The following is a 15876-nucleotide window of genomic DNA, read 5'->3' on the forward strand; positions in this document are numbered from 1 at the left end:
CTTAGTCTTCAATCTTAATTTTTTTTTTACAGATTTATTCCATTTATTCAGTTTTATACTCAAACTCTTATTTACTGTGCCTCAGGAGAAATGCTAGATGGATACTACAATACAAAGCACAATATTTTAAATGCAATTATCTCATTACTTGTTAAGAAAGACCAATGTTGGGCGGGCCGCGGTGGCTCAGCGGGCAAAGTGCTTGCCTGCTATGCCGGAGGACCTCGGTTCGATTCCCGGCCCCAGCCCATGTAACAAAAACGGAGAAACAGAATACAATAAAACAAGAAAATGTTTAAAAATGTTTCCCTTTCTTCCTTCCTTCCTTCTCTCTGTCTTTCCTTTAAAAAAAAAAAAAAAAAAAAAAAGAAAGACCAATGTTAATAGATAAGAGACTATTTGTTCATGTTCATATCTTGCCAGCACTGGGATGGTCAGTGATAGAGGCTGTCTGATGTTAATTGCTGGAGTCATTTTGCCTTTGTTGTTTAATGCTTTTTCCATGGGTATTCTCTGGTGGACACGAAGATCTTTCTATTTTGTGTTCACGTCTATATACCTACCTACTTTCATGCCTCTTCTTACACTGTGCTCACTTCCACACAGCCACTCACTCATGTGTACCTAACCCAGGCATCTTTGTCCCTGATCTTCAATCTTAATTTTAAAATATATATTTTATTTCACCAAGAAATATAACACATTCACTTCCAGTGTAATTTCTGCTTTCACTGGAACATAATTGCAGCATTGTTCGATAACAAGGTGGGGAAAATCAGGTGCCATTGGAGGAAGCACGGTCCCCATTGGTTGCTTCCCTCAGCTATTTACTGGGAAGATCATTTTTAGTTTCAGTTACGGTAAAAGGTTTTGAATTTTAGCCAAAGTCTATAAGGGTTCAAAAGTGCAAAGCTTTTTAGAGGGATACCAGCTTTTAAATATTTTTTCAGAGGTTAAAAATTAATTGTGAAAGAATATCTGAGGTGGGTCGGAGTCCCAGGCAGAGACACGAGTCCCGTCTCCAACATGAAGCTTGTTAATATTGTTCTGTTATTTTTGTGCTTCTACTCAAGTGTCTGTAAGGTAAGTGATTCAGTCTTTATGCAGACTATTGTCAGTAGATATTTAAAATGTTAGAAAATATAAAACATCGAAAAAACAAAAAAAGATACAATGATAACGTAAATACTACACGGTTCATTCGCCAACAGTGGCAACTATATAGTTGGTAACAAAGATTTTACGTTATCTCAACAAGAGTTTCAAGAAAATAGCTCCTTTGATATGCTTATATCTGTGCATTGACATTGAACCAACAAGAATTTTACTAGCACAGATCTATAATTTACAGAAATCAAATCAGTAAGGATTTATCAAGTTCCTACTATGTGCAAGGTATAGTGCTATGCAAATAGTAAGACTGATCTCTTCCTTCAGTTGCTATTTAGAATTATTGTACATAGGTGACAAAAAATATGCCAGTGACGAGATAATAAGCAAGATGTAAATAACATTTAAAAAGGGAGAATGTTGCGAGACATTACATATTTAATTGCTGAAAATATCAAGTGCCAAAGGGCTTTAAAGAGAGGACAAATCATTTCATGCTGAGAGGTCAGAAAGAGTTTGTAAATCAAGTGGGATTTGAGCTGGAACTTTAATTCTGGATTCACTGGTCGCCCTTGATCAGTGGAGAAAAAGAAAGTGCTTTCCAGCCCCTCCAGCCAGGAAGAGCAGCAAGTACAGCATAAGCAGGAAGGCAACAAAACACCAGGCTCCTTCACATCAATAAGTACATTTGATTGAAGTGGAGGTTTTGTGGGCAACAGAGACAGATAAAACAGAAATGATTCATGTTCCAGGTTAGAAGGTCATCTATTAGGATTAAAAATATCTAAGACCTTTTGGATGCTTACTGCTGATTGCCTACTTTTGTGGCCAAAGAGCTTTGAAACAGGATTCCAATAATTTCTTAAGCCTAGCTTGTAGAAGCAAATATTTAAAGAAAGCTATTTAAGAAACCAGAGTTACATATTTTAAGTTTCTAACAACTTCTAAAATACATATCATCATCAATGCTTATAATAGAAAACAAATGGAAATAAACTAAATGTTCATTGATTAGAAGCTGATTAAATTATTGTACATTCACAAATGAACTATCATGTAGCAATTGAAAATGATGTAGTTCAATATTTATTGAAATAATAATATATTATTAATACTTATTAATTATAATAATTAATTGTTATCAAAATAATTTCAATAAATTTGAATTTCAAATTCAAAAATTACTACAATATTACTTTTGCTAAAGAAAAAAATATGTGTGTATATATGTAATATATATATCAGTGTATATACCACTCAAATACATACATGCAGTTGCTTATATATGTGGCAATTTGAAAGTTCTTGGAGGGTATATATCCAATAGTTAACAGTTACTATCTCTGGATAATGGGATGTAGGCATTTTTATTTTTATTTTATTCTTTTATAAACAACCAAATAAATGTGCACTACTTTATAATTAGAAAAAAAAATTTATTGAGAAAAAATTTCAGCCTGTTTCTGATTCTTAGAACAACAACAAAAACAGTGACTTCCATTTAAAGATAGGGAAAGTCTCTTTCTTTTATTGAACAGTTTTCCAGTAATAAAATTGTCTTTATCCTTTAACAAACAGCATTTTGAGAGGGGTTAGTTTAATATTTTTGAGAGAGTCAGAACTTAAAGTTAGTTTATGAAATAGAGCGGGTATTTTCTTATCCTAGCTGCTGAGAAGAAGACGTTTTTAAGTGGAGGTTATCACAGAAACAAGTTCAAATGTGTTCAAATTAGTTTAAAAATGTCTCTAAATTTTCAGAATGAAATAAAATATGTATCGTTGGGATAAAATTTTGTTATTTTAGGGGCTGATGGTAGATTTCTTATAAGGGATAAAAAGACACACACCCCCTTTTCTAAAAATCAAAACATCTTGATAGGCTAATTTGGAAGTGGATTATGTCAACAACTGGTGTGGATGGGCAGGGAGGTAAAATTCACTTGGAATTGTGAAGAGAATTTTGGTTTTACTGAGCATGCCCAGAGAAAGAAGTAAGAGGACTCAGGAAAGAAGGGACAGGAAACCCACAGCATAGAGGGAATGGCTGCTGAGACATTCTGATGTTAGGTAATGATAACCAAAGGATGTTCATGAATAGGAAAGCTGAATGGTTCAGTTAATGCAGCTTTCTACTGTAATGTGCAATGCTGTGATGTAATCTGACACCCTCAAACTTAATTCCACCCTACAAGTTTATTACAAACTAGGCTTAAATTTATGGTATTTTAGAGAACAAAATCAGGGTGATGATCAGCAGGTGAACAGATGGTAAGGAAGCATGTGCAGATGGGGCAAGGTGCAAAGCAGAAAGAAAGGTCTTTACCCCCAGTGCTGAAAATTTCCAGAGATTTCCCGTATTCCTCATACCTTTATGTAGATCAGATTTTTGACTGGGGTAATTTTCCTTCTCTTTGACGGGGTGTTAAAAAACTTATCTTAGTATATAACGTTTACAGTGTGACTGTGTGATTGTGAAAACCTTGTATCTAATGCTCCTTATATCTAGGGTATGGACAGATGAGTAAAATATATTGATAAAAATAAATAAATAATAGGGGGTACAAGGGGCAAAATAAATTGAGTAGATGGAAGCACTAGTGGTCAACGAGAAGGGGAGTGAAGGGTATGGTATGTATGAATCTTTTTTTTTTATTTCTTTTGCTGGAGTGATGCAAATGTTCAAAAGATCATGGTGATGAATATACAATCATGTGATGATATTGTGAGCCACTGATTGTACACCACATATGGAATATTATGTCAAGGATATATGTTTGTATATTAAGTTTTTATAATAAAAATATTAAAATTTAAAAAATTCTTGGTGCGGAGCTACTTGTGATAAATTCTTTCAACTTTTGTACTTGTAAAAAAGCTAGTTTTCCCTTAATTTCTTAAAGATATTTTTATGGGATATCGGATATAGGTTGACAGTTTTTTCCTTCAGTACTTTAAGAATGTTGCTCCATTCTCTTAACACTTGCATTGCTTCTGATTAAAAATTTGCTGTCACCTTACATTTATTCTTCTGTACATAATGGGCTTTTTTTTTTTGGACTGTTTTAAAGATTCTCTATTTATCACTGGTTTCAAGCAATTTGATTATTATGTGCCTTTGTGGAGTTTTTTCATGTGTGTTGGGCATGGGGTTCATTCAGCTTTTGTATCTGTGGGTTTTTAGTTTTCATCAGATTACAAAAAAATTTTCAGGCATTATTTCTTCAAATATTTTTTTATTCTTGCCTCTCTTCTCTAATTTGGGGACCCCAATTTCCAGTTGCATATATACTAGACTACTTGAAGTTATCCTACAAATCACTGGTACAATGTTTGTTTTTTCCTCTTTCTGTTTCATTCTGGATAGTTTCTTTTGATATATCTTTAAGTTTACTAACCTTTTCTTCTGTAATGTCTGATCTTGGCATTAGTTTCTTCCAGTATATATTTTTATCTCAGACATTGTAATTTTCATCCCTAGAAATTCAGTTTGGATCCTTTTAATATCTTCCATGTCTCTGTTTAACTTTCTGAATATATGGAATATGGTTATAATGACTTATTGTCAATGATGGATAAGGAGCATGGGATGTTTCATTTTGTTTTGTTTTGAGTAATGAAAATGTTCTAAAATTGATTGTGGTGATGAATGTTCAACAATTTGATGATACTGTGAGCCATTGATTATATACTTTGTATGGATTGTAAAGTGTGTGACTATATGTCAATAAAATCACATTTAAAAAGAAAAGAAGAGAATGAGATAGTTTATAGGAACTGATAGAACAGAAGCTCTGGGAATAAGGAGGTGAACAACCAGAAAATCTGTTATATTCAGCCATAAAAAGGAATAAAGTACTGATACATGCTACAACATGGATGAACCTTGAAAACATTATGCTAAGCTAAAGGATAAAAGATTTTTTCTTGAGGTGTTTAAAATGTTCTAATATTGACTGCAGTGATGGTTGTTCATATCCATGAATATACTACTTTAAGTAACTGAATTCTATAGTATGTGATTTATATCATAATAGAACATTTTTTTAAAAAGGGCAATGACAGGAATATCTATGCATTCCTGTTGGGGGGTAGGGTTGTTTTGGTTTGCTAGGGCTGATGAAATGCAATATTCACCAAAAATAGACCGGCTTTTAACAATGGGGATTTATTAGCTTACAAGTTTACAGTTCTAAGGCCATGAAAATGTCCAAATTAAAGCATCAGCAGGATGGCTTCTCTGAAGACAGGTTACCAGTGAGCATGGGCCCTTCTGTTAGATAGCAAGGCACATGGCACTGTCTACTGGTTCTTTTCTCTCAGGTTTCATTCCTTCATCTTCTGGCTTCAGTAGCTTCCTCTCAACTTCACTGTGTCCTCTCTCAGCTTCTCAGAAGGCTTTTTCTTTGAGCTTCTCTTAATTTTATCTCTTAGCTTCTGTACGCTAATCCTCTTATAAAGTATGTCATCCTCTCATAAAGGCCTCCAGTAAGAGGATTAAGACCCCCTTAAATGAGGTGGGTCACATCCCAAGTGAAACAACCTAATCAAAAGGTTCCACCTACAACATTTCTGCACCCACAAGAATGGATTAAAAGAACATGGCTTTCCTGGGATATGTAACAGATTCCAACTACCACATTGCACCCCTGGACCCCCAAACTACATGTTATTTCCACATACAGAATGCATTCATTCCATCACAATATCACAAAAGCCTTAAATCACTCCAGTAACAATATTAAATACAAAGTCTTATCAAAATCTGTTACAGGCATGGTCTTTTCTGGGGCAAAATTCCCCTCTGTCTTTGGACCTATGAAACTTAGAACAAGTTATCTGCTTCTAATATACAATGGTGGGACAGTCATAGTATAAATGTTAAACCAGACAGGGGTCACCAGTCCAAAACAGTTCTGAAAATCCGCAGGGCTTACTTCATTAGATTTTAAAATCTGAGAGTCTTGAATGACTTTTGTTCACAGGGTTTGATAGAGCAGTAGCACCACCCTTTCCAAGGGCTTGCACAGTGGCCCTGCTCTCCAGGGCCCTCTCCAAACACTAGGGTGAAGACACCAACATCTCCAGGCATTGGGTGGCAGCCAAACTCTAGGCCCCACCCTCTCAAGCATCAGGGTGGCAGCCAGACTCTCCCCAGTCTCTGGGGTACAGGCACACACTTTCAGAGCAGTGGGTGTAGCCAGATTGTCTCCAATCTCCAGAGCACAGGCTTAACTCCCTCAGAACAGGGAGGTGGTGACCAGATTTTCCCCAATCCCTGGGGAATGTGTTTTCATCCCCTCTGAAGTCTAGGACAGCAGCACTCTTCCTGAGGTGGTAGGTGGAAGGCCTACCTTCTACAGGGCAAACTCATCCTTCCCACATACATGGGGTAGGTCCACTCTCCTGGCCTGAAGTGTCTTTGCTCCAGAACTCAGCTTCCATGATTCTGCCTTTAAAGTTGGTTTTCCTTTAATCTCTTCCTTTTAGTCCAGACTGGTAGTGCTTCCATTTATATAGATCTTGCAAAAAGAATTGCTGGTTTCATGTGCAGTACCCAAGGGTCCCCACCATCAAACAATAGGACTTTCCACAAATACTTTCTGGATAACTGCATTTCCAATCCTGACTCACTCTGAAATGGCTGACTGATTCCATGTTTAGTTACATCCTCACATGGGGTACTATTCTCTTGTGATTCATTCTCTGAAAGTTCAGAATTTTCAAAACCATCAATTTCTGGTTTCTTCATACTGAAAGTTTAGTTCTCAACTTATCCCTTTCCTCTAGCATTTTATTGTAAGCTGCAAAGAGAAGCCAGGCTACGTTTTTCCACAATTACTTTGGAAATCTCTTCAACTAAATATCCAAGCTCATCACTTTCAAATTCTGCCTTCCACCTAACCAGGACTCAACTTTGCCAAATTCTCTGTCACTTTAAAATAAGGATTGCCTTTCCTTCAGTCTGCAATGACACATTCATCATTTCTGTATCAGTTCTCACTGGAATACCTTTAGCATCCATATTTCTACTAATAATCTCTTCAAGGCAATCTAGGCCTTTTCTATCAAGCTTCTCCCAATAATTCCAGAATTTTCCCCTTACTGATTTATAAAGCCAACATTTTTGGTATTGACAAATCACAGCATCCCACTTTCCTGACAACTCTACACAAAATAGCAATTATCTCCCCCATTCCCCATATTCTCTATCCCTCTTACCTTGCATAGCGTTTAACACCTTATGGCATACTATATTTTTCTTATTTATTTGTTTTTGTCTGTCTCCCTCTACTAGAAATGTAAGCTCAATGGCTGTACTGTTCATTGTCTTATCCCCAGGACCTAGATAAGTGCCTGGCTCATTGTAGGCTCTCAATATTGAAAGAATATGCTGTGAGCACAAGCACAAGTGCCAATTTATATTCAAAGATTAATTTCTTTTCTTCCTACTTTTTTCAATAAAAAAAGTAATAGAATATTTTCCCCACACTCTACTGAATTATTCTTAAACTTTCCAGAATGTATATAACTTACTTCAAAAATTACTGGTCAGCAGAGTGGCTCTCGGTCTTTGGGGAGCATAAGATTCCTAACAGAGCTTGTTTAAAGTGCAGATTCCCAGTTCTCCCCTCAGACACTCTGATTCAGAAGGCCTATGTTGAATCCAAGGGTCTGAATTTGTAAGATATGTCCCTGATAGTTTTGATGCTGACAATCTAGGGGCACCATTGGGGTACTTGGTTCATGTGTTTGTTTTCTACTTCAGCTCATATCTCCAGGCTCAATGAGAATGGAAGAAACTACTTCTTTATCACACCTTAATCACACACATAGCTTACAAGCATGACTTAATCACACACTTAGCTTACACAAAATAATTCAGGTGACATACTCCCTAGTATGTAGTTCTTAAGGTTTTGGATAATGAAGACTGTTTTAGTAAGTATAGTCTAGGTTATGCAGCAGTAAAAACCAATCCTAAAATCTTAAGGACTTAACAAAAGTTTACTTTTTGCCTCCACTGTGAGTCTGGGTGACTCTCCAGGAGCCTATACTTCATGCTTTGGCCCAGCATTCTAGGCTACTTTGTTTCTATGGTCACTCCATTTTCTGTGTCCCCATATAATCACCGTGCAGGAAAAGAGAAGGATGGGTTGTTGAGCACTTGCCACCAAATGCTTCTACCTAAAATCAGCAGATGTTACTTCATTCATCTGGCATTTCATTGACCAAAGGGACAGTGAAATGCAATCTTTCCATTTGCCTGAAAGTAGATGAAAATTGGATATCAATGTCTATCACAAAGATAAAAATTAAAAAATTCTCAGAGCTACCACCCCACCCTACTAACAAGCATACACATAATAGTTGTTGTTCTTTTATCTGCTATTGTGGTGGGGGGAAATGACAAAGTCACTAAGTTTCCAATGATGATTTAAATAATTTTGTTTCTTATTACTCATAAAAGCATCTACATAAATTTGAAAGATAGGTATACATAAATATATAGGCATAGTTTTTATCTGTCTTTGAGCAAAACCTGTGTGTACAAATGGATTCACAAACCCCTTTAATAAAGTCCTCAAAATCTCTAGCACATAATTTAGCAACCACCATTTTAGACATTGAGAACTGATAGACACATTTAAGTTACCTAACTCCTTTGAGTCAGAGCCTAATGCTTTCATGTTTTATGTAGTGTATGAACAAACCTCACTCCAAACTGTCCCCAGCTACCACCCCAAAATGGTTTTCTATCTCTCCTTTGTTAAGTGTTGCCATTGCTAACAGTACCTGTGTTGGTTTTATCAGTTGCCATCATTCTGAAATTTAAAATGGTAACATTACTGTGCTGGTTTGAAAGGAAGCATGCCCCCTAAGAAAAGCCATGTTTCAATATAAATCCCATTTCATAAAGGTAGAATAATCTCTATTCAATACTGTATGTTTGAAACTGTGATTGGATCATCTCCCTGGTTGATGTGATTTAGTCAAGAGTGGTTGTTAAACTGGATTAGGTGACGACATGTCTCCACCCATTTGAGTGGGTCTTGATTAGTTTCTGAAGTCCTATAAAAGCGGAAACATTTTGGAGAATGAGAGACTCAGAGAGAGCAGAGAATGCTGCAGCACCACGAAGCAAAGAGTCCACCAGCCAGTGACCTTTGGAGATGAAGAAGGAAAACGCCTCCTGGGGAGCTTCATGAAATAGGAAGCCAGGAGAGAAAGCTAATAGATAACACCGTATTCACCATGTGCCCTTCCAGCCGAGAGAGAAGCCCTGACTGTGTTCACCATGTGCCTTCTCACTTGAGAGAGAAACCCTGAACTTCATCGGCCTTCTTGAACCAAAGTATCTTTCCCTGGATGCCTTTGATTGGAGATTTCCATAGACTTGTTTTAATTGGGACATTTTCTCGGCCTTAGAACTGTAAACTAGCAACTCATTAAATTCCCCCTTTTAAAAGCCATTCCGTTTCTGGTATATTGCATTCCTAGCAGCTAGCAAAACTAGAACAATTATCATCTGATAGATTCCAATTTACAAGAGGAAATTTACTGAGACAACTGAGTCTATCTGACATAATTTTTCTCATAGCTCTGTCACCCTACATCAAAGGTTCTCTGATTCTCGACCCCATCCTGATCCCTTCTTATCTAAAGGAAGATTTAGACTGCTTAATTTCTGAGGAAAACTTCTCCACCATGCTCTGATAACTCCTCCTGTCCGCTCCTCAAACTGGTTTTGACAATTTCCCTCCTCTCTTAAATCCTCAATCTTTCCCATTCTATTGGATTCATGTCCTTAACCTATAATCATGGTAAATTCTCCTCTATCTTAACAACAATAAATCTCCTCTTTTTATTCTGTGTCCCTTTATGCTACTTTTTCCCACTGAAAGTATACGGACCATCCTTTTCTTATTTTCTTACTTTTTATCAAATTAATTCATGCACATAGCTTATAAAGGCAGATAATACTGTATGTTTAAAACAATGGATGATATTCAAGATATTTAACTCTTACTGGTCATAGATATCACCACTAACCAATTCCACCTTGCTGACCACAGAAGTACCCATCACCCTCCTCCTCACTCTTGATTCTCTCTGCCCAGGGAAAACCACTCTCAAATCTTTGCAGTATCTTCAGCTATTTACCTGAGATTTCTAAGTAGTGTGTTCATGAAATCATTTCTTTCAATGAACCAGGTTTTAGCCATTCCATCTTCTTCAGAGGACCAAAAGCATCAATTCCTAAACCGTGCTGGGGCTCTGCAGGGTGAATCCACTTTACGCTTATGGTCTTCCCTCATGTAGACTTGGGTTTCATTTCTCTGTGGTCTATTAGCCCATCTGTTGTCCACAGCCAACATTTTTATAACGTTTCTAGCCTTTGGTACTCTTCTCTCCCATTCTCTTGGCCTTGTTGTTAATATATTTTAATTTTTTTTCCTTTACTCTCATTTTAATGGACTTGAGGAGGAAGCAGAGATAAAAGTCTGTGTTCAGCCCCCCCATTATCTAACTAACAGAAAGATTAGTCTGTACTTCTATTTCCATTTCTTCACCACTCTTTCAAACTATAACTCACCAAGGTCCATTTTCTGCCTCTAACACTTAGCTGAAACTACTTTCTCAATGGACCCCAATTTGTTCATCAAATCCAGAGGCCTTTGTTCAGCCCTCATCCTCTAAAGCTCTCTGCAGCAGCAGACACCCTACAAACACCCCTCTTGCTGAGGAACTATGTCTCTTTCACTTGTTCTTCTTCTGTCCCTGAAGTGTCTATCTTTATTGTTCTTTTTCAGCACTCATTCAATAAATGTACGCACTGTGCCAGGCGCTGGGGACACAAAGGTAAAGACAATGTATGTAAAAAGGACATAAAAATGATACTCTTTGTGTCTCAGCTTTGACTAAGAACAAAATAATTGGTGGCAAGTATTTCCGCATTAAAAACTAAAATACTTGGAATATGAAACTTGCCAGGGAAGTGGTCCAGGTTGGTTTTTCAACTCTTAGCTTGAAGAGATTAAAAAGGTTGAAAGTGACTGGTAATTTCTTTTGAGAAAGTTGTTGAAATGAGATGGCCTTTCCCTTCCACCCTGGCCCCTACCCCAGCAATGAGGAAGAAGTGGATGCGCTGCTACCTCTCTTCAAACATTGTGAAGGGGCCTTGCTTAATCCACCTTGAAACACAGGACATTTGTTTTCTGGAGTCTTTGGGTGCAAAGAAACGGATATTTGATTCACATTTGCAAAGAATAAAGACTAAAGATCATGGCTGGAGGAGCCTAGTGGCAGAGCAAAGAAAGGGTCTGTGTTGGAACAAGCTGCGTGTCCAGAAGGAGTGGATGTGGCTCCTCCAGCAAGAAAGGGCCTGAGGGTCACCTGAAATAAAACCCCCACCCAATAGGCTCCCTGGCAAGAATGAGCAACCTCAGCAAAAAGAGGTTGGAGATGCACTGTTAGAGGCAGAGGTAGAGAGTGCAGCCACCATCTGCTGCCAGGTGGGGGAGAGGCATTAGGGCATTAGGTGAGTTGACATCAGGTGTCCCAGTAATGTCATTTCTGGAGCACTTGCAAAGTACCCAACAAAAGAGAGTCAGATCTAACTCCCCTCCCTCTACACAGCACACCAAACTCGGAGCACCAAAGCCAGATCTTCAGAAACAGTCCGGTGAGAACTTGCTGCCTGTCCCTCTTTCCTTCTTCCCCATTCTGATGCTGCCGAGGTTGGAAACCATGGAGAGCTCAATGAGTAGAACTTTAAAAGAGCCCACCAAACCCTTGAAGGCAAATCTGAGCTAGGAAAGAGGAGAAGTTTTCAATTGAAATGAAAGTCAGAGTTTCAACTCTTACATGGAACAGAATATTGCTGTTTAAGGACTGTTCCCAGAATGAAAAACTTTTACTTTCGATTTTCATTTCAATCTGATAGTGACTGAAAATGTTATCCCACTAACCCAAGTTTTATCTAAAGATCAAGGAAGAGGGGGTGCAAGGGTAGTTCAGTGGTAGAATTCTCGCCTGCCATGTGGGTGACCCGGGTTTCGTTCCCAGATCAAGCACTTCCCAAACAAACAAATGAAAAACCAAATAAATGAAAATTCAGCAAATGGTGCTGCAATAAGGGGATACTCACATGGAAAAAGAATGAAATGTGACCCCTGCCGTACAGCATACAAAAAAATAAAAAATAAAAAAATCAAGGCATAAAGATCAAGGAAGCATGCATCCTTAGAAAGCTTTAAAGGGATAAAGGTGGGAAAGAATCAAGCTGCTTTCTACTTGCATCTGATTGGAGTATGGCTCTTTCAAATCTATTAAAAGCTTTTGCTGCCCAGACACTGCCCAGTCAGATCAGTGGAAAATACAGGGGTTAAATATTTACAAAAATTCAACTCTGACAAGTGCTACAAAAGCGGTAGTGGAATCATGAAAAGTGATACATTTCATTCCAGATCAACTTGTCAGAAGCCAGTTTATGGAATCACAAATTTATCGAATTTCCTTTTTTTCCCCTCTCTCTATAGTTTACTAAAAGGCATACTGGATAGAAGGACTTTCACAGATTTTGCAAATTTTTTATCGGTTTTGGTTGGCTGGTTTTGTTTTGTGTTATTTAAAAAATTGTTTGAATGTCTCTGCCCCAGCATGCTACTGCTGCAGCTGGAGGGTGCTGAGAAAGAGAGGGGGCCCTGGGTTCTGCTGGAGATGAGGAGAGAAGGAGAGTCAGCCTTCAGCACTGCCTAGGACTGCCCGCTCCAGGAGGGGTGACTGGAGATGGAGAAAGAGCATTGGCTTTCCACAGACCGACTTTTAGCCCATTTGGCCTGCTCCCAGCCTTTATCATATTCCCTCTGGATTCTTGCAGGTCAAATTGGCCTTCAGCCTGTCGCATCCGGCCTCCAGAAGGATCTTACAACGCAAATCTGTTTCCTTCCTTAAAGTCCTTCAGTGGCTTCCTCGTGATGTTCCCTCATTGCTTCTCCACCTTCTCTCCCACCACCTCCTCACTTCTCCTCTCCAGCCTCCAATATGCTTTCTCACACTGTGCCTAGTGTGCCTGTCCCACCCCCACACCCCACTCGTCACCTTCATCCCCCTCCGACCCGCCTCACCTCTTGGCCAGCTGACTCCTCAGCACCTTCAGGGATCAGCCCAGACATCAGCTCTTCCTGGAAATGTTCCCCAGCCTTTTTTTTTTTTTTCTCTCCAGCACTTGTATCATTCCGTTTATTTTATAAACAGTTTTTTTTTCACACACCATACAATCCATCCTAACTGTATAATCAATGGCTCCTGGTAAAATCACATAGTTCTGCACTCACCATCACCATATCAGCTCCTCCTGGAAATGTCCTCCAGCCTCTTCATCGGGTTAGGAGCCCGTGTTCTAGTGGCTCATCTCTATTAAGGACCTTAGCAGTCATGTTTGCCTGTAGATTTCATTTTCTCCTCCAGATAGTGGGCTCCTTAGGGCAGGGATTTGGATCGCACTAGACCTACCCTTAAGCCATTCCCTGACAGTACTGCTTACTAACTTGTTTACTGAATTAAATGATAAGTAAGCTAATGATCAATCTTGTGAGCTTCAGGCACACATTTTCCCCTTGCTACAAAATATCTCCAGATTATCTCCAGATGCATATCCTTCAGGGACCTCATTCAATCCCCAATCCATAATACCCTGCCTTCACTTTGTATCTATTTTGATGAAGGGCGTTATACCTTATGTTGCTCAATTGCAACACTTAGGAATAACACATTCTTCCCCCACCCCCAGCCCTACACAGGTTAAGTTGTCAAATCCTATTGCTATTGCTAGCTCAGGTGTCTTTCCAAACCATTCTCACTTTCTACCCCTGCCAGCTCTTGTTCTAGTTTCCTAACACTGACCACCCATTTGAAGCACGCATAATTCCTGTGCATTCATCAGATGGAACTGCCCATGATTCCCTAAACAAGTTCTGCACCTTCCTTCCACTGTGTTTCTGCTAGCGCTACCCCTTTGGCAGGTATACCTGTCTTTTAAGGTCTTGCTCAAATGTTGTCACCTCCATGAGGTCCTTTAATATCCTTCTTGAAAAACTAAATCTTTCCACCCTAGTTCTCCAAGAGTACTGTGTTGTATCTGTTACTACTATATCACTAACTACAGTCTGCCTTGTATCCCAGATTTGATGTGTTTTTATATTATGACATAGCTATCAAGTTCTTACAAGATAGAGAACATGTCACATACATCTTAGCAGGATCTTGCACACAGTAGAAGTTTAATAAATGGTTTTGCATTTAATAATAGAATTAATAAATTTCATTCAACAATTTATCCCATGAGACTATATTCAGCACCAAGTTTGTTACTCCTTAAAATATATGACTGCAGAGATCCATTGATTTATTCAAACAGAATTTATTTTTTAATTGCAGAAGTGGGATGTTTAATGGATAATCATGTAGAAAAACATAGTGTTCCCACTTAACCCCTCTCAATTGGTACCTTTGCTAAAATCGATGAAAGAATGTTATCATTGTACTATTAACTATAGTCCATAGTTACCTTAGTAACTATGTATTTTTTCTACATACCACCCTATTATTAACAACTTTCACTACTGTAGTACATTACTTATAATTCACAAAAGAGCATCTTTATAATTGTGCTTCATTTATAATGGGGCTCACTGTGTTGTCCAGGCCTATGTTTTTTCTTTTAATTTTTATTCTGGTTACATATATACAACCTAAAATTTCCCATATTCACATATATAAGTGCTGTTAATTATACTCACAATATTGTGCTATCACTACTATCCATTTCTGAAAACTTATAATCAACCCAAATGGAAATTCTGTACAATTTAAGAATTAACTCCCCACTCCATATCCCCACCCCAGCCACAGGTAACCTATGTTCTATAGTCTAACTCTGAATTTGCTTCTATTTAATTTATTCAGTGAGCTTATGCAATATTTGTCCTTTTGTATCTGGCTTATTTTACACGATTTAATGTCAAGTTACATCCATGTTGTGGCATGAATCAGGACTTCATTCCTTTTTAATGTTGAATAATACACCATTGTGTATATATATCGCATTTGTTTACTCAATCACTTGTTAATGGACACTTGGGTTGCTTCCATCTTTTGCAATTGTGAATAATGCCATTATGAACATCAGTGCACAAATATCTGTTTGAGTCCTTCTTTCCATCCTTTTGGGTTTATTACTAGTAGAGAGATTTCTGAGTCATATGGTGTTTTAATTTGTAAAGCTGCCAGAATGCAACATACCAGAATGGCTTTTAAAAAGAGGAATTTAATAAGTTACAATTTTACAGCTCTAAAACAGTGAAAATGCCCAACTAAGGCATCCAGGAAAAGATAACCTTGATTCAATAAAGGCTGATGGGGCCAGAACACCTCTGTCATCTGGAAAGGCACGTGGTGAGGCCTGCTAACTTTCACTTCTCATTTCATAAGGCTTCCCTGGGGGCATTTTCCTCCTGCTTCTCCAAAGGTCTCTGGCTGTGTGGGTACTGTCAGCACTGTGTGCTCTTTCCAAAATGGTTCCCTCTTAAAGGTAAGCAAGCCCACCTTGAATGGGAACCACCTATTATTCAAAAGGTACCACCCACAACTGGATGGGCCATATCTCCATGGAAACCATCAAAAAGATCCCACCCAGCACTATTGAATGAGGATTTTCTGGGTCCATGGCAATTTCAAACCAGTACATATAGTGATTCTGTATTT

At 38.2% G+C, this 15876-nt stretch overlaps 1 protein-coding gene across 2 annotated transcripts in view; it reads left to right on the top strand.

Moving 5' to 3' along the window:
• Window positions 1-859: 859 nt before the first annotated feature.
• Window positions 860-15876, top strand: part of CFI (complement factor I) — a 57419-nt gene continuing 42402 nt past the window's right edge. For both annotated transcript variants that reach the window (XM_077142554.1, XM_077142555.1), the window contains exon 1: window positions 860-1083. In XM_077142554.1, coding sequence (XP_076998669.1) covers window positions 1027-1083 — 57 coding nt within the window. In that variant the 5' untranslated portion in view covers window positions 860-1026. The remainder of the gene's footprint in view (window positions 1084-15876) is intronic.

This window comes from Tamandua tetradactyla, chromosome 24 (genome assembly GCF_023851605.1).
Source record: "Tamandua tetradactyla isolate mTamTet1 chromosome 24, mTamTet1.pri, whole genome shotgun sequence".
Lineage (NCBI taxonomy): Eukaryota > Metazoa > Chordata > Mammalia > Pilosa > Myrmecophagidae > Tamandua > Tamandua tetradactyla.